This window comes from Equus quagga, chromosome 2, assembly GCF_021613505.1.
Source record: "Equus quagga isolate Etosha38 chromosome 2, UCLA_HA_Equagga_1.0, whole genome shotgun sequence".
In the NCBI taxonomy this organism is placed as follows: Eukaryota; Metazoa; Chordata; class Mammalia; order Perissodactyla; family Equidae; genus Equus; species Equus quagga.
The window spans coordinates 92,843,413-92,870,108 of NC_060268.1; the positions used below are offsets into that span (position 1 = coordinate 92,843,413).

Sequence of the window (26,696 nt, forward strand, 5' to 3'; positions counted from 1 at the left end):
TACACTCCACTGAAGCTGGCATCCTGCCTCTGTCCCTCCAATGCGAAGCTTCTCAGAAGACACACTCCTAACCAACTAACCATACATCCAATTTCAATTCTCATCACTTCCATTCTAGCTTGTGCCATTATTATTCTACCAAAATTATTTTTTCAAAGCTTTTAAAACTAAAGAAAGGTGAGGGAATTATTATAGGTCCTTGGCCCTGCAGGGACCCTCCATGGCCCCAGGTTCCAATGTCTCCAAAGGGAGGAGAGAGAACACTGTAGAACAAGTTAGAGCACAAAGACATCTCAGTGCCTGGGCTGATGGAAGGAAAGAGAGACACCATAAACTGCAAAAAGCTGTGGTGAGGAGGTCACCAGCACATGGGGGGTGGGGGTGGGGGATCAGAGGGAAGAAACAAGGGGAATAAAACCACTGGATTTCTGTCTTTGCACCTAGACCCAAGCTAGATGGGCTCAGGTTTTGTTGCCAGCGGTAGGATAACGTTGTTTAGTTTTAGGACTAGAGGACGCCTCACATCCTCCACATGACTCACGTGTGGATCGAGGGCAGCTGTGTTGCTGAAGGGACTGCTACAGATAAGGCCTCCTTAGAGGCAGTGGCAACCTCCCACCTATGTTTGGCACTCTCGCTGGTCTTTTTCAGACCTCCCTCTCTCCGCCCTCTCTGCCACCCACCCCACCGTGCCAGCTGTCCGTCCCGAAGGCCTATCGGCTCTCACAAGTTTATATCCCCCTGGGGCTTCTCCCCTTGCCTCTCTGCTTTCTTCATCTCCTCCTCATCTTCCTTTGCTTACTCCTTAAGTGAGAATCACCCCGGAAGCGCTCGGCTCTTCTCTTCTTCCCCTATGTTATCTTCTCCAGGGACCTCACTCTCATTGCTTTGAACAGCACCCAAATATCATCCCACGAGTCCCAACTTTGACCCCAGTTTAGACTCTTCAGAGCTCTCAGCCACAGTCCAACTTCTTTTTAGATCGGTGGTCTAAAATTGGGGTATGCATACCTCTAGGATTCACAAAGACCTTCTAAGGGGACGTGAGCAAAGACAATTTTAAAGAAATTTCTAGATCCTCCATTTCCACATGTACGTCTTCCTCAGACTGATCTGAAAATGTGCCTGCAGTCAAGACATCCTGCTGGTTACTCCTGCCCCACTTTTCCTTTCTACAATCGTCCTCTCACCTTCTACAAACAAAGAAACCAACCCCGCTTTTCACCCATTCTGAACTCTACTACTGGGCATTGTCCCAGATGTAAAGACCTCCAGGACACCAAATAAAACAAACTGAAATACGGGATGGGTGTCGGTGAACTTTCTTTAATTAAAGTATCAGAAACCCTTGGTAGGACTTCATGTCTTCAAGTGTTTTACATATTTCCGTTAGGAGTAAAGTGTAACAGCAGGACTGAAGCATTTGAGCCCTTAGTGAGATGTTCTGATTTCAGTATGCGGAGAGTAAGGTGGTGGGAGTGAAGATGGCTTTCACCCTATGGTGTCACTTCTTTCATCACTGACGACCGGCACAGATCACACTACTCTAGAGTCTTGTGTGACTCCTGTTAGAGTACTGGGAAATTATCCCTCTTCTGATGTCATTTATATGCACAGAACACTCAGAGTTCTTTCTTAGTACATGAAATGGCAGAAGAATGTGTAGCAGATTTTGGCAAAAGGCTGATATATCCAAGGACTATTTTGGTCATTCTCAATTAATTATTTACAATCACAGCCACAGCAAAGGAAAACTTGAGTTCTGACAAAAATTACGGCATAAAAAGAATCGCCCACAAACACAAATGCTGCAGACAACCTCAAAGCTGATTTGAGTGATTTGGGCTTAAGTCGGGTATGGTGCATGGGTCTCCCCACCAAGAGGAATGCTGAAATGACTATAAACAAGAATGGCCTTAGTGCTTTCTCACACATTCTACACTACACTTTAATTTCAGAACAATGGTTTATGCATCTAAAAAAAAGCTTTGGGTCAAAAAAGAGAAACAACAGTAAGTGCTAGTGGAATCAGAACCCACCACACTGCTGGTGGGAATGTAAAATGGTGTAGCACTTTGAAAAACAGCCTGGCAGTTTTTCAAAAGGTTAAACACAGAGTTACTGTACGATCCAGCAACTCCACTCCTGGGTATACACCCAAGAGAGATGAGAACATAGGCCCACACAACAACTTTTATATGAATGTTCACAGCGGCATTATTCATAGCCCCTAATGGAAACATCCCCAATATTCATCAATGGGTAAATAAAATGTGGTATACCCATACAATGAAACATTATGCAGCAATAAACCCTGAAAATAATATGCTAAGTGAAAGAAGCAGGTCACAGAAGACCAGATATCAGATTACTTCGTTAATACGGGGTACCCAGAATAGGCACATCTATAGACAGAAGGTAGATTAGTGGTTGCCTAGGGCTGGGGGGGATTGTGAGGGGACAGGGTGACTGAATACTAATGGGTATGGGTTTTTTTGGGAGAGTGATGAAAATGTTCTAAAATTGATTGTGGTGATGTTCGGATAACTCTATACTAAAAACCACTGAATTGTGTACTTTAAATAGGGGAATTGTATGGTATGTGGACTGTATCTCAAAAAGCTGTTATTAAAAACATCTGGCATATAATCTGAGTCATTTTTTGATTTGTGACTTAATTGAGAAAACTTAGAGGGGCTGGCCCTGTGGCCGAGTGGTTAAAGTTTTCGTGCTCCACTTCGGTGGCCTGGGGTTTCGCTGGTTCAGATCCCAGGCATTGACACGGCACTGCTCATCAGGCCACGCTGAGGTGGTGTCCCACATAGCACAACCAGAGGCACTCACAACTAGAATCTACAACTATGTACTGGGGGGCTTTCGGGAGAAGAAGAAGGGGAGAAAAAAAAAAAAAGATTGGCAACAGATGTTAGCTCAGGTGCCAATCTTTTTTTTTTTTCCTGCTTTTTCTCCCCAAATCCCCCCAGTACATAGTTGCAATATTTTTTTTTTAGCTGTGGGTCCTTCTAGTTGTGGCATGTGGGACGCCACCTCAGCACGGCCTGATGAGTGGTGCCATGTCCGTGCCCAGGATCTGAACCAGCAAAACCCCGGGCTGATGAAGCAGAGCACATGAACTTAACCACTTGGCCACAGGGCCAGCCCTACCAGGTGCCAATCTTTAAAAACAACAACAACAACAACAAAAACCTTAGAAATGTTTACTAATTTAGTCAAATTATTATTACTTTAGATTTTATTTTTCCTTCTTATCCCCAAAGCCCCCAGTACAAAGTTGTATATTTTAGTTGTGGGTCCTTCTAATTGTGGTATTTGGGATGTTGCCTCAGCATGGCTTGATGAGTGGTGCAAGGTCTGTGCCCAGGATCTGAACTGGTGAAACCCTGGGCCATCGAAGTGGAACACACAAACTTAACCACTCTGCCATGGGGCAGCCCCTCAAGCAAATTACTTTTACTAAAAATATTAAAATGACATGAGATTAGCACATAAAGTTGTAGATCTCAAATCCAATTAAAACCATCTCTACCACAAAAGGACTGACAAACACCAGCGGATAGGTCACTAACTAAAAGCAATATTCACACAATTTATCATGAAAAAGTTAATAGTCCCTTTTAGTTTATTACATACAACAAATCTTACGTGGCCTGCTAGAAGACGGGATGTTTAGAATTACCAAATATTCTAGTTGGAGACAGTTCCCATCAACTGATGAATGGATAAATAAAATGTGGAATGCCCATGCAATAGAAGGTTATTCAGCCATAAAAAGGAACGAAGTACTGATATATGCTAAACATGGATGACCCATGAAAATCAGCTAAGTGAAAGAATATGGGCTCAAATGAGAGGGGGAGAATGGGGAGGGAGTGCTAATGAGCACCAGGTTTCTTTGAGTGTAATGAAAATGTTCTAAACTTAGATTTGGGGGATGGCTGCATAACTCTGTGAAAATACTAAAAAATCACTAAATTCTAACCTTTAAATGGGTGAATTTTATGGTGTGTCAATTATATCTCAATAAAGATTTTAGTGTTTAAAAAAAGCTTTGGATCCCATTGTATCTTCACTAAGAGAGTAGATGTGGTCATTAACATGGTAAATATTATTAGGTCCAGAGTGTCAAACTCATGTCATTTTAAGTGATGTGTCAGGAAATGGAATCAGTTTGTGCTCAGCTCTTGTTGCTTTTGGAACTGAGATAGTTGCCATGGGGATATGTACTAAATAGTTTATGTGAATTGAAAAATGAAGTCAGAAATTTTTTATATAAGAAAATTAATCTAATTTGGCTGATTGGTTTGGCAGTGAAAACTGGCTTTGCCAATTGGGATATATGGTAGTCATTTCCCATTATCTGAAAGAGCTAATCTGCAGCCACAAAGTTTTGACAAAATTATTATTTAAAAGCATATCACACAATAAAAACATATGCCCAAAATACCTTAGGAAAAGGATAGTGAAACTAATAGTATTTTGATTTCCCCAACTCTTCCAAATATGTTGGATATAAGATTCATTCAACTGAAAAAGTAACACGAATATTTAATAGATAAATTTTGGTAAAGCTTTTTTTAGGGCATATTTCCCAGAAAAAGTAAAGCGAATAACTAATGATCTGACTTATTTTGCCAGTTAAACGGTTTCCAATTCTTTGCTTTCCACAAAATTTGGAGGACCTACCTGAGTTGTCAGCTGACAGATCATTAAAAATAATTTTTGATGACAGATCACTATGTTATTTTGGGATACGTGTCAGAAGAAATTCAAATAACTGAGTGTTCCTGCTACAATAAAATGCCTTCCATCCTCACCTATGTGTTTAGGTGAGTGATGCTTCTCAGTGACTACATCTGTAAAAATAAGAAACACGAGCCAACTCAATTTATCCAGAGATGTGTGAACCAAATGAAAAAAAGTCCGATCTCATTACGTTTCACATTCCCACTCAAAATTTATGCTTAAGAATTATTTGTAAAATATATTTAAGCTATTCTAATCAGTTATGTACTACTGACTATAATGAGTCAATCTAGAAAAAAATATAGGAAATTAAAAAACAATTTTTAATTTATACACATATTTTCCTTGTAGATAAGTATGATAGAGTAAGAAACAAGACTTCAAGCATAAAAATATATTACTTTAGGATAAAATTCCACTGAGAAACTAAAAGAGAAATATGAGCTCAAAGAGAGAAAGAGAAAATGCAATATATCTGTTAAAGAGTTTACATTTTTTAATGTGTTTTCTAAGTAGATGATAGTAGGTACAGAATTCCTGTTATATTATATTCTACTAGATATGTTTAAAATGGTTAGGTAACAATTTTGTTTTAAAATGTTGATATTTACAACAGACCACATTCTCTTTATTTAAACTCATGCTGAAAAATTTTAGGTGTCAGGTTAAAAATGTATAAGTGGTACAGTTTTCCAAAATTCTTTTAGAAGGCACATGCGACCAAAGAAAGGGTAAAGATCCCTCTCTTGGCTATCTCCATTCATCCCTCAACGTCCCGAACATGACAGATATAAAACCAAATTCATTACCCATCCCCACCCCATCCCACCCTTCTTCGCCCCTGCATTTCCAGTCATGGTCCACGGTCCCAGTCACCTGTGCCAGAGCTAGAATAAACTTCCCCTCCGTCCACCTGTAGCAGCCTGTCACAGCTGCCGGTCTTGCTGATTCACTCTGCCCTCTCTCTTGACTCTGTCCCCTCCTTCCTCTTCTGCTACTGCCACCACCACCATCTCTCTCCTTGATGACTGCACCAGGGTCCCTAAAGGGCTAGCCTGCCTCTACTCTCTTGTTCCTCGCCCCACCTTCTATCCCACTGCCAGGGTTATCACTCTAGCAAACAGTCCAGATCTAGCCACTTCCCAGGGCAACATGCCCACAGCACCAAGTCCAAACACTTTACCATCACAATATGCAAGACCTTCCAGGATCTGGCCTCAAGCCACCTTCCAAGGGTCCTCCCTTCTCTGTTTCTCCACTTATCCTACAGATTGTTCACTATTCCCTGGGCCTGACCTGTACCATCATGCCAGAAACTTCAGACCTGAACTCTCACTCTGCCTGTTAAAATTCCCTTCATCTACCACTTCACCCCCATTAGGATGGGTATAACCAAAACACAGGCAGTAACAAGTTTTGGTGTGGATGTGTAGAGAGTGCCACCCTCATACACGGCTAAGGTACTATGAAATGGTGCAGCTGCTTTGGAAAACAATCTGGCAGTTCTTCGCAAGGTTAGACACAGAGTTACCATATGACTGCCCATCCTAGGTATAGGCCTAAGAAAAACGAACACACATGTCCACACGACAACTTGCACACAGATGCTCACAGCTGCATTATTCACAATCGCCAAAAAATAGAAATAATTCGAATATCCACCACATGATGAATGGATAACTAAAATGTAGAGTATCCACACAATGGATTACTACTGGGCAATAAAAAAGAATGAAGTAGTGATGCACGCTACAACACAAACTTGAAAATATTAGGCTAAGTGAAAGAGGCCAGTCACAAAAGGCCACATGTTGTATGGTTCTATTTATATGAAATGTCCAGAATAGGCAAAAATCTAGAGAGACAGAAAGTGGACTAATGGTTGCCTAGGGCTGGGAATATGGGGGATAGTGGGAACTGACTGCTGATAGGAACAGAGTTTCTTTCTTTCTTCTTCTTTTTTTTTTGGCTGAGGAAGATTAGCCCTGAGCTAACATCTGTGCCCAACTTCTTCCACTTTATATGTGGGTTGCTGCCACAGCATGGCTGACAAGTGGTGTAGGTCCACAGCTGGGATGCAAATACGTGAACCCAGGCCACCAAAGCAGAGTGTGTCGAACTTAACCACTACCTCACAGGGCCGGCCCCTGGAGTTTCTTTTTAAGGGAGATAAAAATGTTTTAAAATTAGATAGTGGTGGGGTTGCAAAACCCTGTGAATAAACTAAAAAGAAAAATCATAGAATTGTATACTTTAGATAGGTGAATTTTATGGTATGTAAATTATATTTCAGTACAGCTATATTTCAGTTACAGCTGACCATCCATTCTACAAAGCCAGCTTCCTTTATAAAACCCCATCTGACCCCTCCTCATGCAGCGAGTTGTTACTTTGGGTTACAGTGAATCCTGCTTTCCTGAGTTTCGGCAGTCATAATCTACGCCTCTGATCACCACTCACTTCATTCTGCAATTTGGTGTAGTATTTAAAGGCTTCTGAAACCAGACTGTTTGGGTTTAAGTTCTTACTGCTAGATATATGACCTTGTGCGTGTTATTTGTCTGTGCTTCAATTTCCTCATCTATAAAGTGAGGGAAATAGGAGTACCTACCTCATAAGACTTGTGTGTGGATAAATAACACACACAAACGCCAGGAATGGTGCCTGGCACACTGTGTAGGTAGATATGTAAGTGCTAGCTACTTTTATTGTTGTGTTATAGTTAACTGTCTATGTATCTGTTTCTTTTCTTTTTCTCCATTCATATTTTAAGGTCCTGAGGAAAAGGAATGAAGTCTATTTTGTTATCCATCCTTGTATTTCTCAAAGAGGAAGAAGGTTATCACAGACGGGCAGGAGGAGAGGAACACGGGGTCACGGCTCCTACCCAGGGACACCTGCCTTCATGGGGCCACGAGACAGAGCAGCCGGGTGCCTTTAACCCAAACGAGGGGTCTACTGGCAGAAAAGACCAAGAAACAATGTAGCAGAAAGTGTTCATTAAAATCTTTTACTCTCAGTAAGGTATTTAAATCCTCCCAGGTAAAGGACCAAATATACCAAAGAGCCAACAGACTTGCCCACATTTTCTTTTTTTTTTTTTTAAAGATTTTAGTTTTTTCCTTTTTCTCCCCAAAGCCCCCCAGTACATAGTTGTATATTCTTAGTTGTGGGTCCTTCTAGTTGTGGCATGTGGGACACCGACTCAGCATGGCTTGATAAGTGGTGCAATGTCCACGCCCAGGATTCGAACCGATGAAACCCTGGGCTGCTGCAGTGGAGCGTGAGAACTTAACCACTCAGCCACGGGGCTGGCCCCAACCAAATTTTCATATTTTATCCTCATTTACCAAAATTCCTCCATATGTTTCATTCGTTCATTTTTTTCTTTTTAGTTTTTTTAAATGGGAATTAAAAGAAATTTTTTTTTTTTATCTTTTAAAGATTGGCACCTGAGCTAACAACTGTTGCCATCTTTTACTTTTCTTTTCTTCTTCTTCTTTCTCTTCTCCCTAAAGCCCCCCAGTGCATAGTTGTATATTCTAGCTCTGAGCGCCTCTGGTGTGCTATGTGGGACGCTGCCCTAGCATGGCCTGATGAGCGGTGCCATGTCTGTGCCTGGGATCCGAACCAGTGAAACCCCAGGCTGCTGAAGTGGAGTGCGAGACCCTAACCACTCGGATACAGGGCCAGCCCCACATTTATTCATTCTTACTGAGCACCAGTTCTGCACAGGGTACCACATGCTAGACTCAGGAAACGTACAATCTATTGATTTTCCAGGCAGAGCTCCTCCAACTACTAGGAAAAGATATTATAGGCGTCTGTCTCTAAATATACATGTGCAGTGTTTACTCAAACAAAAATCACCAATTCTATACTGACAAAAAGTTATTCAAAAGCTGAATTGAATTTATATCATTTCTTTTAACTATGAGCATTTGGTAATTAATATTATTGATCTAAAAGAACAGCGGGGGCCAGCCTGGTGGCACAGCGGTTAAGTGCCTAGTAAAGAAAAAAAAAAGAAAACCTTTCGTAGATCAATGTAGTACTTGTAGAAGCAAATTTCTAGCAGATAGGCTATTCACTAGAACCTAAAGTATAATATGACATCTTTTTTTTTCTTTTAAAGATTGGCACCTGAGCTAACATCTGTTGCCAATCTATTTTTTTCTTTTCTTCTTCTTCTCCCCAAAGCCCTCCTGGTACATAGTTGTGTATTTTCAGTTGTGGGTCCTTCTGGTTGTGCTATGTGGGATGCCGCCTCAGCATGGCCTGATGGGTGGTACCAAGTCCGTGCCCAGGATCCGAACCGCAAAGACCGGGGCCACCGAAGCAGAGCCTTCGAACTTAACCACTCGGCCCTGGGGCCGCCCCTGATATGACATCTTAAATGTAATGTTTTAATGTATATCAATTATGGAAGCCACATATCTTTTTTCCCCCAAATTTTATACAAACACCCCTCTGAAAGTGAGATTAAATTAAAATATCCCCTTCCAGATTTTGTCATCACACACAAAATTCTGAGGACTCTCAAATTCTTGTGCTCAAGAATGCCAGTCTAATCTGCAGAGGTCTTTGTAGCTATCTTAATCTCATGACCCCTCATGTCCTTCAGGCGGAACTTTCAGTTCTCCTCATAACCCGCTGAGATGCCGTTGTTGTTTTTACTGATTATCGTATTTATAGAGCCAGCTTATGGTCTTTATTTCCAAATGAATAAAAGCTGTGCTTTAAAAATCCATCCTCAACTATCAGTCATCACTCCTTCAGACAATCCACAAACTCAAAGCACACACTAATAAATTAGAAGAAAAAAGTATTTTAACCTTGGTACACAACAGATGCTAAATAAACATTTGCGGAGTGAATGAACCTTTCAGAGAACGCACCTTTCTCTGCAAACTGAGAGGTACAAAATAATCCAGTACAACCTATATAGGTGGGGATATTTTTAACAGTAGTTTTTGTTACTGAGTAATTATGGATTTGGTGGCAACAAGAAAGCTGCTTGCTGTTGAGATGAACACAAAGTAAAAAAGCTGTTAGATAGTTTCTGGACTGTGTTCAATAGTGCAGATATAATTGAGACTTTAAAGGAAAATGACAAAGTAGGGTAATCTGTTCATTTTATGAAGTATACTCTAGGATACATGGAAGCCAAATGAGATAAATAAAAGCTGATTCAGTACTGGGACTACACCAGGTCAACAGGCACAGCACGCAATTTATCCCTACTTCCAAAAATAGGTGCTGGGGTAGAGTTTTGAGATCAGTAAGTGGAGAAAAGCCCTAGGGCTCTGGTTCCCAAACTTTGCTGCATATTGGAACCACTCCAGATTCTTTAAAACACACTGGCTCCCAGCCCCCCAAATTGATCTAACTGGCCTCGGGCGCACCTGGGCATTGGGGTTTTTAAAGCTCTGTACAATTCTAATACGCAGCAACTTAGAACCTCCGCGTTAGCATTTTAAAATTCATGATTTTCAAGAACTTACACCTGAGGACTGAGAATCTTCAGCTGAGTGAGGATGTCCTTCTGTACCCTGGGATTAGCTGTGGCAGTAAGAGCCATCACCGGAACAGAGGGAAACTTCTGGCGAAGCATATTCATCCTTTTGTAATCTTGACGAAAATCATGTCCCCACTAGTTGGAAAAAAAATATTGCTTTTCAGACTGTTTGGATCTTCCTTATGTAAAAAGCAAATACTGCTCAATATATTAAGAACCACCTTATTCTTCAGTGAAATAGCAGAATAACTCACTAATTTTTTTTTCTCTTCAGTTCAGAAAATACATATACTGCTGGTAGTATATATTTCTTGGTATTTCAAGACATAAAAACAGCATTTACCTGGCTGACACAATGTGCCTCATCAATAACAAAACGTGCCAAGAGCTTCCTCTCATACAGATTCTCCAAAGTAGTAATCAGTCTGTTACTTGCACAGACCTAGACCAGAAATGTATTAATTAGACATTTAACAACATTTAAACACCATGTTACCTTAAGGATTTTGTCTCTTAAGTTCCATTGCAACTTAAGCCGTATTAAAAGCTCCACATAAAACTGGTTCTTATTTCAATCTATGAAAAGAATTAGCAGAAGTAATAGAAAATAGCAAATCAGACATTTTAGAATGCTCACCCACACTCAGCAAACAGTTTAGGTAGTAGGTCAGTGGTTCTAAAACTTTTTTCTGCCACAGTCTATCTGAGGGCCACCACATGTTTACAGTGGTAAAAGGGTTACAGATGTGTGTTACACGTGTGCATGTTGTTTGGAGGAAAAATATATACATACCTACATACATGTATATTTGTATTTTTATTAATATATTTTGTATCTCTGTCTATGACAGGGACTAGAAGCAATGACCCTCAAGTAGCAATGACCACGTGTGGCACCCATATCTTGACAGAGACATGTCAAAAGGACACAGAAGCCAGTTTGATGGAGCTCTCCCACTGGCCAAATCTAGGACAATTAGAACATTAAAATACATAATGATCATTGATTATAACCCACTGAATAAATTAAGAACCATGATTTCACATTGATATAAATAAACACGTGGGTGAAAGGGAAAGCACTTTCTTACAGCTAAATTGGAAGAATCCTCATTTGACATTTGTTATAGTATTAACTGATTTGGAGAATCATCAATGGATAATGAAACTCATGGGTAAAAGTCTGATGAGTAACAGGATATTTACAGTCTCAGCGTATCCTACAATAGGATACCTACTAATCACGAAGGCCAAAACAAGCAATTTGACAGTGGAGAAATCTGGCTGACACCACCTTAACCAAGTGATCCAAGTTAACTAACAGGGCAGCAATGGGACATATCAACACTAAATGTCTCCCAACAGGACGCAGTGAGAACCTAGCACCACTTCTGTGACAGTCCTGCCAAAATGAACAACACGAATTGAATCATGAGGAAACATAAAATAAACTCGAATTGAGAGACAGTCCTCAACACAACTGGCCTTTGCTCTTCAAAAATGTCAAAACCATGAAAGACAAAGAGAGAGAAACTGTTTAAAGGACATTAAAGATACATGACAATAAGTGCAATGCAAAATCTAAGATTTTCTTTTGCTATGAAGGACATTATTGGCACAACTAGCAGATTTGGAACAAGATTTATAGATTAAGTAACAGTATTTTTCAATGAACATTTTCCGATGTTGATCATCATACTGAGGTTATATGACAATTCCTTCTTTTTAAGAAATGCACAGCCAAGTATTTAGGATTAAAAGGATATCATCTCTGCAATTTACTCTAAAATGTTTCAGAAAAATATAAAAAAATCATAGTAATATGTTACCATTTGGAGTTTCTGGGTGAAAGTTATACAGGAATTCTTTGCACTATCCTGTACAATTATGTCAAATTTTAACGTCAAAATTTAAAAACTATATGTATTCTAGTGGGCTTTACTATCACATTTTAAAATAATGATATAAATACAAACCTTCTCTGGAGTAACATATAGAAGTTTTATAATTGGGTCTTTTTTTGATAATTGAAGGTAAATACTTGTAGCTTCTGAGTCGGTCTTATCACCTGTTAGATACGTAGCTGGAATCTAAGTATAAAAGTAGTGAACAATTTAAATTTTACACATTAATCTGATTTAAGCTTATATTTATCCTTAGATTTTATAAATATTTTTATAAGCCTCTCATCAAATCTGTCAGAGGAAATATAATCTCAATATAATAAAAATAACAAATAATCAGTACATATTTTTAAAAAACCCTTATTAGGCTTAACTCAAAACACTCTTCCCATTATTACTTCCTTTTCTTTTTTCCTCCTTACTTCCTTTGCTTTTCACATTTGTAAGTAAAATAAATATAAATTCAGCATCTAAGTGACTCCAATCCTAATGTATGGCTACATTTATTTTTAGATAAATACATCTTCAGGGTTTTAATGTGTAATAACAATGAGAGGGGCGTAACAGCACAGATGGTGGAACAGCGGCTACCATCACTGCACTAAGACGTTCTTTGTAAGAAAAATCAAACCAGTGGTCTTGTTGAGCAATGGTGGCTCCTAACTCTGAAATCAGTTCTGTAAGATCACAATCAGCAGGATTGAGTAGACTGCTTTCATCTAGTTCCTTAACCTCAGCCAGGAGGAAGAAGGACATATGTGTGTGGGCACACTCATGTGTATGCATTTTAAAATATAAAGGAGTGAGAACTATGTTGATCTGGCAAGAGTAAAAAAAAGAAATCCTTCCATATTATTAAAAAAAATTTGGGGCTGGCCCTGTGGCTGAGTGGTTAAGTTCGCGCGCTCCGCTGCAGGCAGCCCAGTGTTTCGCTGGTTCGAAGCCTGGGCGCAGACATGGCACCGCTCATCGAGCCACGCTGAGGCAGCATCCCACATGCCACAACCAGAAGGACCCACAACGAAGAATATACAACTATGTACCGGGGGGCTTTGGGGAGAAAAAGGAATAAAATAAAAAATCTTTAAAAAAAATTTACATCAGTAAAATACCGCTTAAAAGTTTTTACTAAAGTACATTCTTTTAGAATAAGAGTGAATTACAGAAGGTAATCTGTATCAGAATTTTCAGACATGTGCTTAAATGTACAACTTAATGTTGTGCTTTATTCTTAGGACTCATGAATAAAGAAGGTTATCCAGAGTACTGAAATAGAAGTGCTTTCAAGTCTTTTTTTTTTTTTTTTTTTTACTATTTTTATTATAATTAGTAGTGTTTCAATTTAACTTACATCCAAGGAAGTCAGCTTTTGGACTTGATCTACTATAAGTGATCTCAAGGGAGAGATGACAATAGTGACCCCAGGAGAAACACAGGCGGGGAGCTGGTAACACAAACTCTTACCACCTCCTAAAAGAGAGATGACAAAAAATATCCATCAGGTTCTGTCTTGAGAACATAAAGGTAAAAGTTATAAAGTAAATAACATATAATGTTTAAAACGATTAACTAAGAGGATACCATGTGATATTCCCCACAGTGCCAACAATTTGCCATATTTGAATGAGCCAAAATATTTAGGCAATTTAAATGTGTAAAAATTATCATTAAGACATCTTATATAGGTACAAACGATAGTGAAAGCAACACTCAAGGCAGGAGACTTAAACGGAATGGAAATGTTTTAAAAGTCTACTTGGGAAGTCCAAATACAGCAAACTTTTTATTTCTGGCAGTACAAGGGGTGCTAGGATACCAGGATTAAAATAATTATATTATATAGTATTTAACTTTTAGAGTTAAACTGTGATAAAATATACAAAATTAAAAACCATAGTAAACATGGTTTAATATTTCTTTGACGATCCAAAAGGCACTTTTAGGATCTCAGTTTTTTTAAACCACTAGTATGAACCTTTCAACACTGAATATCAGAGCTTTTACTCCCAGAACTTTCTTTTTTAAAGATTTTATTTTTTTTCCTTTTTTTCTCCCCAAAGCCCCCCTGGTACACAGTTGTATATTCTTAGCTGTGGGTCCTTCTAGTTGTGCTATGTGGGATCCTGCCTCAGCATGGCTTGATGAGTGTCTGTGCCCAGGACTCGAATTGGTGAAACCTGGACCACTGCAGCGGAGCGCGTGAACTTAACCACTCGGCCACGGGGCCAGCCCTCCCAGAACTCTTATCAATAAGGTAATATTGAGGTCAGCCCCGTGGCCAAGGGGTTAAGTTCGCGCACTCTGCTTCGGTGGCCCAGGGTTTTGCCAGTTCGGATCCTGGGCGCAGGCCTAGCACCACTCATCAGGCCATGCTGAGGCGGCATCCCACATAGCAGAGCCAGAAGGACCTAAAACTAGAATATACAGCTATGTACTGGGGGGTTTTGGGGAGAAGAAGGAAAGAAAAACCCCAACAGCTTGGCAACAGATATTAGCTCAGGTGCCAATCTTTAAAAAAATAAAATAAAATAAAATAAGGTAATATCCTCAATCTTCCTTTAAAATAAAAGAAGGGTAGAGCCCAGCCCGGTGGCGCAGTGGTTGAGTTCACACGTTCCGCTTCGTCAGCCCGGGGTTCGCAGGTTTGGATCCTGGGTGCAGATATGGCACTGCTTGGCGAGCCATGCTGTGACAAGCGTCCCACATATAAAGTAGAGGAAGATGGGCAAAGGTATTAGCTCAGGGCCAGTCTTCCTCAGCAAAAAGAGGAGGATTGCTGGCAGATGTTAGCTCAGGGCTAATCTTCCTCAAAATAAATAAATAACTTTAAAAAATCCTAAAAAATAAATAAATAAAAGGGTAGAATTACCTTAGCATGTACCAACAGAAGATACAGAGAAAATTTCGAGATCAAAAAAACACCTCTCTCCATGTAACTCCACTTCAAAATGGCCAGACAGTGAGTACACGTCTAATGATACCAAAACGCTCAGTCCCTCATTTCCAACGTCACCCATCTGCTCACGGTAGAAGCTAGGCCAGGCAGATTCTAGGACTTCTATTTGTTTTTTATTTTTATTTATTTTTTTAAAGATTTAATTTTTTTCCTTTTTCTCCCCAAAGCCCCCTGGTACATAGTTGTATGTTCTTCATTGTGGGTCCTTCTAGTTGTGGCATGTGGGACGCTGCCTCAGTGTGGTTTGATGAGCAGTGCCATGTCCGCGCCCAGGATTCGAACCAACGAAACACTGGGCCACCTGCAGTGGAGCGCGCGAACTTAACCACCCGGCCACGGGGCCAGCCCCTATTTGTTTTTTAAAACTATATATCGTTTTCCTTCTTTTTCGCAGGTGTGGCAAGTAAATTTTGTTTTGGCACATATGTGTGAATGTCAAGGAAAGAGCAGGATGCTAAGAATAGAGACCTGAGTTCTAGTTTCTGCTCCACCACTCAATAGGCTGTATGAATTTAGACATGCCACTTAATCTTACCGCGCCTCAACTTTATGACCTGCAATGCATACTACATCCGTGGTTTTCAAAAAATTTTCTTGTCTAAAAGAAACCTTATTTGGAATCTTTATATATATATATAAACCAAGAGGTTGAAATTGGAGTGGATGGACCCTCAAAATGCCCCCTTGAAACCCTAAAGGACCATGGAAAGCCCTGAAAAATCACTGGACTAGATCACTGTCAGGATCCTCTCCAGCTTTACCTTTGGATTGGGGTAGAAATGGAAGACACAGAGTGACCAACAAGTTAACAAAATTTGAAATCCTTATTATTAAACCAAACTCTTCTAAATTTTAAAATCAGTTTGAAAAAATTCAGGCATCTAGTCAACATTATTTAATAATGATGGCAATAACTAATTGCCAAAGGTCACAACGCAAGGCAAGTAAAAGGCAAGGGAGGACTACACACAGGTACTGCACTTCCAAAGCCCTCATGTTTCCTATCCTAACTGCGTATTTAATATTCTTGGATGAATATAAATCACTGAACAGCTGGTATAAACTTTAATAGCACAATGAAAAAAAAGTCCCGGATCTCCGCAAAACTGAGGCCAAGAAAGAACTATGCTAAATGCTTTCATTTAATCCTCATGACGCACGGTGAAGCAGGGCCCTCGTCCTACCCCCCTGCACACACGAGGGAACTCAGGTTCGGGGAGAGGAGCGCCTCGTTCAAGGCCATACCACTAACCAGAGCAAGAGCTGCGCTTTAAGCTCAGGCCACCACCCCAGAGCTGATGATTTTAACCCTCATGTGACACCAGACTGGACCTAATAAACTGCCAGAAAAGGTCACTGTCTCTGATAGTAATTTTTTTGTTCATGTTCCAGACTAAGTTAGGACTGGAAAAAAGAAAAATTCCCAAAGAGAACTGCTAGATCAACTCAACACGATGAGCTGTGAGATGAAAATCATCAAGGGCTATAAACGTTATCATGTCAACAATGAGAACAGAGGGTTCTCACTGCTGCACGGGAGGCTTGGAGGTCCCTAAGTGACAGAGATACTGTGTAGGTGTGCTTTTTATTTCTATTAAACGGCTCTCATTTCACATCTGCCAATGGATTCCTGCCAATTCGTATCTAAAAATACATACCAGTGGGCATTAAGATAAAACAGTCTTCACCAAGCAGTGCAGCGTTGATGGCCTCTAGCTGATTAGTTCTAAAATGATGCAGGCCAAATTTTTTATGAAAAATCTTCATCATTTCTTTTGTATGAGGAAAACTAAGACTTTGGAAACGCTCATGTTTCAGATTTCCGGATGCTAAATTTTGCGCCGACTTGACTAAGAAAATGAATGTTAAGAAAAAGCAGAGCATTAATGTAACAAGTCAGTTTTAGCATTTACCCTTTGCCCTGAGAATCGCTGGCCTACGTTTCCCTGCAGCAAATTCCTTCTTTAACCATTTACTGGGGTTTCCTCCCCAACTGTCAGAGTCCCCGGAGGAGACTTCCTAATTCACATTTTCTTTGATTTTTCTGCAGCACTCCCACTATTATCCCTCCTTCCTCCTCGCTCTTGACTTGAGACGATGGTGAGATTTCCACGCGATTTAAACTCCCTTCCTTAGCTGCGCTTCGTCCACCGCCTCTGAAACTTGGGAGTCTTGCAGACACTTGGGACCGGGCTCTTGGGACATGTTTTTTTGGCATTTTCCTAGTCCCCTAATTTTAAACATCACCTCTGTGCACAGAACGTCTGGATCTCTTTCTTAAGACCTGGCCGACACCCTCCTCAGTTCCAGTCCCGCATGTATCTCCAACTGTCTGCAAGACATTTCTACCTGAAGGACTTAGCAACACTTTAAGCTCAAAAATCTTAAAACAGCCCTCCTCAGCGCTTCTCCAAATCTGTCTCTGCCTCCTGACTCCCCCGTCTCTGTTGATGGTGCCGCAGTTTTCCCAGGCACCGCGTCTGGACGCTCGGTCGCCTTGGCTTCCTCTGATTCTTCCTCCATAGTGTCTCACACCCACCCGGAGCTCTGCAGCCTCACTGTCGCAACTGTGTTCAGCTTGGAGAACAAGAGGTGCTCACGCCAGCCCTGGCAGCTACTCTAACCCCAACACTCACGGCCTCAAGGATGATTGTGAACATCAAGTGTGACACACTCTAACATGATACAAAAATAAATCCACTAATGGTTGTCTTAAAGGTCAACAGCATAACTGTAAGAACAACCTCTGTGGCATTAAGTCATCAACGGTAAAAACAGGGAGGGCTGTACTTTATAAAACTTTTACGCACATAAACTTGTTCAGTTAAAAAACACTTTGTGATAACTTTATAAGGTTGATGTAAGGTTTTAAAATTGATTTTGGCTTTTCTCTGCAGCCTTTATAGTGCCTAATTTCACTCCTCCCAAACTCCTCTCACTGGACTGTGAGCTCTAATAGGGCAGAAGTGCTCATCATGCATCTGTCCACCACCAGAACCTGGCACAGGACATGGCACATGGTGGGCACTCAATAGTATTTGCTGAATGAGTTAAAGGGATTCTAGGCCAAAAGAAATAATTTGATTCATTTAAGAAATTTCTGACTTCATCTTTCTTAAACTGCCCTCTATTTAATATTTTAAGACATAACACACGCTTCTCTACTTTATAAATTGATCAGTTCTCATCAATCCAGAATTCTAAAAATACACACCATTACATTTTTAACATATAAATTCAGCTTTGCTTTTTACCTATCCCCTAAACCATTAAAAACTTGGTCCTCGTGAGTTTTATTGTTTTAGGAACTAAAAATGTTAGTTTAAAGGCAAAGCACATTTGTGATGACTTTAGAGCTTTACTATAATAGGTTATAATTACACATTTTAGAAAACTACAGCTGCTACAGAGACAAAAGAGCAACTTGCTTTTGAAATTGTGATTTGTAATTCATATTATCAGCAGAAATCTGCATAGAAACAATGTAGTTTTTAGGCAATGATGATTTGCTATGGTTGTTCTTATACAATTCCTATTTTGGACAGTTTTGTTTTCATATGAAATAGAAGCATTCAATTTATTTTAAACTTACCAGTGCAATTCTGAATTGACTCTGAGAAGTTTTTATTTTGAGCAGTAGATGCCACTGGAAGACAGCTTGTCTTGGCTGAAGAAATTCTTTCTGATACTGATTTAACTGGCCCACCTTCCTTAACAGGTTGATAGGCAGCTGTGGAAGATTTGCTGGCTGCTAAATTATGCACTATATTTTCCCAGTCATCATCATCATCAAAGTCATCTATGTCAAAATTATCGATTTCACGGGAGGCCTGGATTTCTCTTTCTAAGTCATTTACTGAAGCAGTGTGTTTATTCTGATCTTTCACAGCAGTGCTTGTGAGAACGTTTCCTGGAAAATAGGAGCTTTCATTTCTTTTTTCTATCCTTGGTGTTTCAGCCCAGTTGCTGCTTACAAAAGACTTCTGTAAATGGGAATTGAATAATGGTCTTTCAAAGAGATTCTTCGTGGTGGCTGAGAATCCTGTCTTTCCTGGGGTAGTAGTCAGTAAACATTCTCCAGCAGAAATGGAATTTGAGGGAAGGTGTGGAAAATTGAACTCAACAGAATTCTCTGTGGGACAGGAACCAGCCTTTGGCAACGCATAAGGCGAGGAGGCAGATGCCACATCCTCCACAGGGCTACCGAGGGAATCAGGCCTGCCTCTCCACGTCGAGCCAAGAACACCGGCATCACTTGTGTTAAAATCCACTTCAGCTAGGAGTTTCCTTCTGAAGAAAGAACACAGAGAACCACATTAAAGAAGAGCAGTCTACAATGTAGGCCACCCAAGTACATCTTTAGTTTTCATCCCAAATTGTGACAAAATATATCCTCTTTTTCCCAATCTCAAAAATCTGAATATAAGTACTAAAGGAACAGTTTGGAAAAGTAAATAAATTTAAAACATAGTGACAATTATCCTGTTCAATTTCCTGGCCAGAATGCCTGGAAATTTTGCCCTGCACATTTCTGACTTGGAGTGGTAGAAATGCAATCAGATATATTCCAGAAGTAGAAAAATCAAAATACCTTATGTTGCGCTGCTGAAGCAGTTCGTTCCCACAATTCAAAGCTTTCAGTTCAGCATCAGGAATCGTATCAACCAATTTACAGATATGGTCCATCACGTGAATAAGCTGCTGCTGTAAACTTATCTGTCTAACTATAAAGTAATTACGTTAATATTTTTCTTTGAAAACAAAAAAGGTAAAAATTTGAAAGTCATGCATGTAAAATTTGAAGTAGTTTAAAAACAAGGTAAAAAACATCGAGATATTGTCCTATTATCTGCTTGTGAAATAACTTGAAATCAGATTTCCTCTATTCTATATGATGAGAGCTCATAACTATGTTAACATTTAATTTCAGGTTAATTCTTAATATTTCTCTCAGGGTAACCAAGGTCCTTGCAAGATACAAAAGTTTATCAATTTACTATCATTTTTCTTTTTTACTAATTTCAGGGGTAAATCTCACCATGCCCACACCAAGCATATCATAAGGGCTTGGAATGGTAAGAGCCCCAGTTGTTCTGGTCTGCCTGGCATCCAGGCTCCCTTTCAGTGGTGACAGCAGAGCACTTGACTTCTTTTTGGAGACCACCCCTCCCCGACTCCCTCACTGGGTATCCGCGTAAGAAGAGCACCCCTCCCCAATTCCCTCACTGGCTATCTGACGTAAGGCAGCTCAATGAGAATTAGGTCTGGGAGTTTTTTGACTGATTGGAAAAGAGGATCTCTCTTTTCAACGAGCTAGACAGTCTACTGGTGGCCATCTCTGCCACCAGACAGGAAAACACAGCTTGAAAATAAGACCAAGACAAGGGAAAGCAGAAAACAGAGACAGAAAGAAATGGGGGACTGAGAGGGAGAGATGGGATGAAGAGAGGAGAGAGAAGGCAGGTGTGAGAGAAATTCCTGATGACAACATATGGACATCTGAATCCAGCCAGCCCACTCCACACTGTTTTGTTTAAACTATATAACTAGGAAACGTCAAAGGAGGTGAGGCTTTAGATGAAGGAAAGAAAAAAAACGGACTAGGGTAGCAGTGGGAAGCAAGGAAGATGCCTACTCCAGCCCCAGGGCCTAAGGAGAAATAAACAGTTGAGGGAGGCTGCAGAGGAAAGAGTCCTCTCAGGAGACAGTCAGAAATCTGGGGAAGAAAACGTTCAGAGACAAGAATGAAGTTACTGGGAAGATGCAGACTGAGGGCAGTCAGCTGAAGGGTGCACAGAGCACGAAGGGGGGAAGACAGCACAGACCAGGGGTGCAGAGGGCAGTGCGGGGACAAGCATCCGTGTGACAAAGACTCGGGAAATGTGGACTCTTACTAGTGACTGATGTAAACAGGGATGTGCGGGATGAGATGGTAAAGTGGGACTGCTTAATGCCTATTTTACATCTGTTTTCTCTCCAAGGAGAAGGAGCATCAGATTGGAAAGAGGAGAGTAAATAGTTGTCTGAAGGAAATAAAAGCCAAGAGGGGCTCAGAGAGTGACACAGCAGTTGGAAAGGAGCTCAGGTCTCCTTGTCTAGACAGACCACACCTCAGAATACAAAGGAAATGCGCAAATAAGATCTCGCTGATCCATGAGGCACCTGGTGAACAGGACAGCTGATGGAAGAGTGAAGACAGGCAAACATTGTTCTAACTTTCAAAGAAATTCTAAAGTGATGGCCAAAAGCTACAGGCTGGTGATCTTGATGTTAATTCAGAGTAAAATTCTAGAATATGCTCTCAAATGGCTGCTTTGTGTGCTCTAAGAAGGAGAGGAAACAATTACAGAGTTAGCAAGAGTTCATAAAAATAAACCAGCCCTCTTAACATCTTTCCTTCTTTGAAAGGATTACTAGACTGTCAGATAATAACTATCATTTATTTTTTTTATTTTTATTTTTTAAAGATTTTATTTTTCCTTTTTCTCCCCAAAGTCCCCAGGTACATAGTTGTGTATTTTTAGTTGTGGGTCCTTCTAGTTGCGGTATGTGGGACGCCACCTCAGCATGGCCTGATGAGTGGTGCCACATCCGCACACAGGATTCAAACTGGCGAAACCCTGGGCTGCCGAAGTGGAGCGTGTGAACTTAACTACTTGGCCATGGGGCCAGGCCCAAATAACTACCATTTATTAAAGGCCGACAGCACCCTGAGTACTTCACCTCAAATCCTGACAACTCCCCAGCAAGGCAGATTTTACTCTCCTTGTTTTACAGAAGCAGCAACTGAGGTCTAGAGAAGCTTAACTAATCTGTCATGGTCACACAGCCAGGAGGAAGAGGAGACAGGTTTGTGTCCCAGGTCTGCACCACTTGAGAGCCAATGTCCCACCCATTGCCTCTTGCTGCCTCACACCCTGAACTTCTGGAGTCCATGTCCACGGACAAGGGAGAGAAACATGGTCTGAAGACATATCTGTAATTAGTTAAACAGGAAGTGGTGCTGAATGAATTGACGTCAGCCAGGAGGGAGGCCTCTAATGCCATTCTGCAGGACTCTGTCCTTGCCACTGTCCTAGTGGACCATTTTATCAGTGAAACTTACTGATGTAGAAACAGCATGGTGCAGCGGCTGGAGCCTCAAGTCTGCCGGGTTCAAAGCCTCGCCCTAACGCTGCCTAAGTCATGACTCTGTGTAACTACTTAACCATTCGTATCTCAGTTTCCTTATCTATAAAACTGGATAACGGAAACTACCTAAAAGGGCCACTGTGAGGATTAAATTTGTTAATATTGTAAGGCACTTAAAAGAGTGCTTAGGACATGAGACATTTCAGCAACATCCCTGACAATAAATTCAGAGACCAAAATAAACAAAAAGAAATTTGGAGAAAACAGAAACAACGCACAGAGACCACTACATGTGTGTGTGCATGCACACACACACACAATCAGTACAGCACCCATCAAACAAGAACAGAATGCACTACAAAAATATTCAGAGGATAAAAAAGAGCTCTTGGAAACTGATTTTATAAAAATGAAAAATTCCATAGAAGAGTTAAAGATACAATTGAGGAAATCTCCCAGAAAAGCAAGAGATGGAAAATAGAAAAGATAATCGATGGAGGCCCAATATCCAAATCGAAGTTCCAGGAAGAGTGAAACAAAACAAATAGAAGAAAATAAAAAGAAATAACACTAGAAAAATTTCCAGACTAGACAGACACAAAACTCTAGGCTGAAAGAGCCCCTGGGAAGTAGAAAGCAAGAGCGGGAAAGGAGGCTACTATTTTTCAAAGTCTTGTAGAGCTACTGGATTATTTATAGTTGATATTTAATAGAAAATTTTAAAATGAATTAGAAACAAATCAAACAAATCAAAAGTATCAAACTTTAAGTGAACATCAAGACCCAAACCCAGACTACACACAAGGGTGAACAGGAGGATGAAAGTCTAGAAACCAGTATCTACAGGAAGAGTTTAAAGACCTAATGAGATTTAGCTTAAAAAAAAAAAAAGGAGAACAAACTCCTAGGAGCTTTAGACTTATCTCACAAGGATTAAAGTTACAGGAAAGCAAATTCTGGCTCAATATGCGAAATAATTTTCTAAAAAACACTTGTTCTAACAAGCAGCTGTTCAAAATAGAGAATGAATTATGTTGTGAGAACATGAGTTTCTGAGTTGTTCGAGCAAATGCTGGCTGACGAATGAACAGGGATGATTCTATTTAGAGCAAAAGGAACTACAAACTTGCCATCTTACACTTTACAGCCACAGGGTAAAGATACAATCTTTGCTTTCAAAAGTAAGCAGTTAAAATATGTGATCTGTTGAAAATACTTTTGTACCGTCACAGTCTGTGCTCGTTTCTTGATGAGGCTGCTGTACAGTCATTTTCTCAGCTTTTGACAAGTCCTCTGATGTGCTAAGACCATCTTTTCTGTCAGGGGTGTCAAGGTCCTTTAACACACTACAAATTAAAAAATATAAAACCAATCATAGTCTAGACTAGACCAAATGCATAATTTTTCCTCTAATATTTTTCCAACTCTGGTCAGACGATATATAACAGAAAAGAAAACAATGTATTTGTCTCTCGTCTATTCTAAAACCTCTTTCGCTGGCCCTAAAGTCTGCTGTCTTCTGGCCCCAAGAGACCTTTTCACCTGCATCTCCGGTGATGCCCTTTCGACAACGCCACACTCCAAGCACAGGGCATCACTTACCCTCCTCACATGAGCCCCGCGTTGTCTGCCTCAGGGGTTTTGCTTCTGCTCTTCTCTTGACTGGGAAAACCCACCATTCCAAGCTCTTCTTACCCAAATCACACTTGTTCTTCTAGGCCCAGCCTAAGTGTTACTTCTCCTATTTCTTCAGCAGGTGGTTATTAACATCTCTCTCTTCTGAAACTCCAAAGCATTTTATCCAGACTTTTCTTATTATGCCAATGTGTATATATGTGTATCTGTACATATAATTAACTCATGCAGATTATAAAAAAATATTAACACATATAAACATGGTCAGTCTGACTGGATATAACAAATATCTTAAAAGTAACAAAATAAATTAGTACTAAATGAGTGTCAAAGAGAGGGTAAGGGTACTGGGGCTGGCCCCATGGCCGAGCGCTTAAGTTCGCGCGCTCGGCTTCGGCGGCCCAGGGTTTCGTCAGTTCGGATCCTGGGAGTGGACATGGCACCGCTCATCAGGCCATGCTGAGGCAGCATCCTACATGCCACAACTAGAAGGACTCACAACTAAAAACATACAACTATGCACTGGGGTGCTTTGGGGAAAAAAAGGAAAAATAAAAATCTTTTTTTTTTTTTTTAAAAAAAAGGGAGAGTACTGTGGAAACCCAAAGATAGAGAACACTTTCTGGAACCTGAGGAGGCTTCACCGAGGAGGTAGCATTTGAGGAACGATGGGTATGGGAAAAGTAACAGATTATGAAGGACAGACAAAAAGGGCAATCTATTTATTGATACCCAGGAATCAATGGTACTTTTCTAAAGCAGGATTTTGGAATGCAATCTTCTAACTAAATCAAACAGTGATGATTAACTATATTCTATACATTTTTAAAAATGATAATATATTGTAATTAAAGAAAGGGCTTTATTGTTTAGAAATGTTTTCCAGATTGTTGGTTTGTCTCATAGGTTCACTGGAGCTTAGGTTACTGTAAGGGCATAATTGGAGCTAAAACTGTAAATGTAACTTGGGGCCTGAAGACAAAGGATTTTGAGGGCCATCTAAAGAGGTTTAGGAGTAGAAGAGACACAAAAACATGTTTCTATTTTCTGCTACATATTATCTGAACATTACGCCTCTGAAAGTAATTCAGAAGTCACAAGCAGTATTTTAAAATGAAATAAAACATAGGCTGGCCCCGGGACCAAGTGGTTAAGTTCACACTCTCTGCTTTGGCGGCCCAGGGTTTTGCTGGTTTGGATCCTGGGCGCGAACCTAGCAGTTCTCATCAAGCCATGCTGAGGCAGCGTCCCACATGGCACAACTATAGGAGGACTTAGAACTACAATATACAACTATGTACTAGGGGCTTTGGGGAGAAGAAGGGGAAAAAGATTAGCAACAGATGTTAGCGCAGGTGCCAATCTTTAAAATAAATAAATAAATAAATAAAACGTAACAAAATTTAAGCATGCACTGCACACAAAGTATCACTTGTGAAAATTCTATTTCAGTTTTATTATACAAATATGTATATGAGGTTGTAATATTAAAAACAGAATCTACCTTAGGAAAAACCTTGGAAATAACCATTTTCCAATTGCTGAAGATCTAGGTAAAGTTAATTATGGTATGACAACTCAATAAATTATGTAGCCATTAAAAGGAATAAAAATAAAGACTATGTAACACTACGGAAAATGTTTTTAAAATAATGTTAAAAGAAGCATAATAAGTTATAGTTACATGTTGATTACAGTAACGCAAAAATCATACACACATGTAGGGAAGGATCAAAACTTAACAGGATAAAGAATCTATTTTGTTTGTTGGAGTTGTGAGACTACAAGTATCCTGTTAAAATGGTTACAATGTTATCTGTGCAATACACACTCTTTTTATAAACAAAGAAAAAGGCCAGGCATTCAATAAGGGAACAGGTATGGCCCAGGAAACAGTGCTACACTGGATGTTAGTCCCTTTGTTGTTAACTGCATCATCCTGGGCCTCAGGGCTTCACCTGTTCAATAAGAATGCTGATTTAGAATCTAGACTCTATATGAACTTCTGCTCAGTTTTTCACTTTCTACAGTTCTAGCTGAATTTCTATCAGAAGGGAGCAGGGGAGAGGGGAGCTCTTACAGGTTTTTAGTTTTGTCATCAAACAGTAATCACCAGTCAGCCTTCTCAACCTCTTTAAACATCCCAACCCACCTGTTAAAACATAAACCCAGATAAGCTAGGTTATGCAGGCAAACCCCTCTTCCTGCCTGTCTTCCTTAATTAAGGGGATATACTAGAGGGATCTGTTTCTCATCAAAATATTGGTTAAAAGTGTAGTATATGCACCACCACTCAATGGACTGGGGGTGAGGACAGAGGTCACACTGACTTTTAGTATTTTAAGCTACTGATAAGCTATGTGGATATCTCTTTTTCTCATAATATTACCAATTAACCACAATCTTGTCACTAATTTACTACAATTCAGTGAAGACAGACGCAATGACCAATTCTATCCTGCAGGGTTTTTTAAAAAAAGGACTTATTACTTACTAAGTCATTTCCTAAATAAGGAGTTAGTTTTGTGCCATTTCAGGTCTAGGAGTTTGGAAACATAATATTTTTAGGAATATATTCCACATGTCAAAATCAACTACAGAAAATTGTTTTGAGGTCCCACGTAATTAATCATAATGGAACTTTATAGCTTTAGAATACCACCAACTAAATAAAATGTATAAATGGGGATTTTTTGATGTTCTCATTTAAATATAAAATGAACTGTGCAGAGGCATGAAATTTATCTATATAGAAATGACACTACAGAACTAAATTATTTCAGATATT

The 26,696-nt window shown here is 40.0% G+C and overlaps 1 protein-coding gene across 3 annotated transcripts in view; it reads right to left on the reverse strand.

Moving 5' to 3' along the window:
* The window catches only part of BLM (BLM RecQ like helicase), a 98,439-nt gene that overhangs the window by 31,592 nt on the left and 40,151 nt on the right, over positions 1-26,696 (reverse strand). The window contains exons 5-12 of one of the 3 annotated variants that reach the window (XM_046654487.1): positions 23,498-23,619; positions 19,734-19,866; positions 18,735-19,432; positions 16,801-16,992; positions 13,538-13,656; positions 12,259-12,372; positions 10,626-10,724; positions 10,269-10,417 (exon numbers count right to left, since the gene is read on the reverse strand). In XM_046654487.1, the coding sequence (XP_046510443.1) occupies positions 10,269-10,417; positions 10,626-10,724; positions 12,259-12,372; positions 13,538-13,656; positions 16,801-16,992; positions 18,735-19,432; positions 19,734-19,866; positions 23,498-23,619 (1,626 nt within the window). Of the gene's footprint in view, positions 1-4,704; positions 4,875-10,268; positions 10,418-10,625; positions 10,725-12,258; positions 12,373-13,537; positions 13,657-16,800; positions 16,993-18,734; positions 19,433-19,733; positions 19,867-23,497; positions 23,620-26,696 lie in introns of those variants that run through there. The other 2 variants (XM_046654488.1, XM_046654489.1) reach the window with 2 other exon arrangements.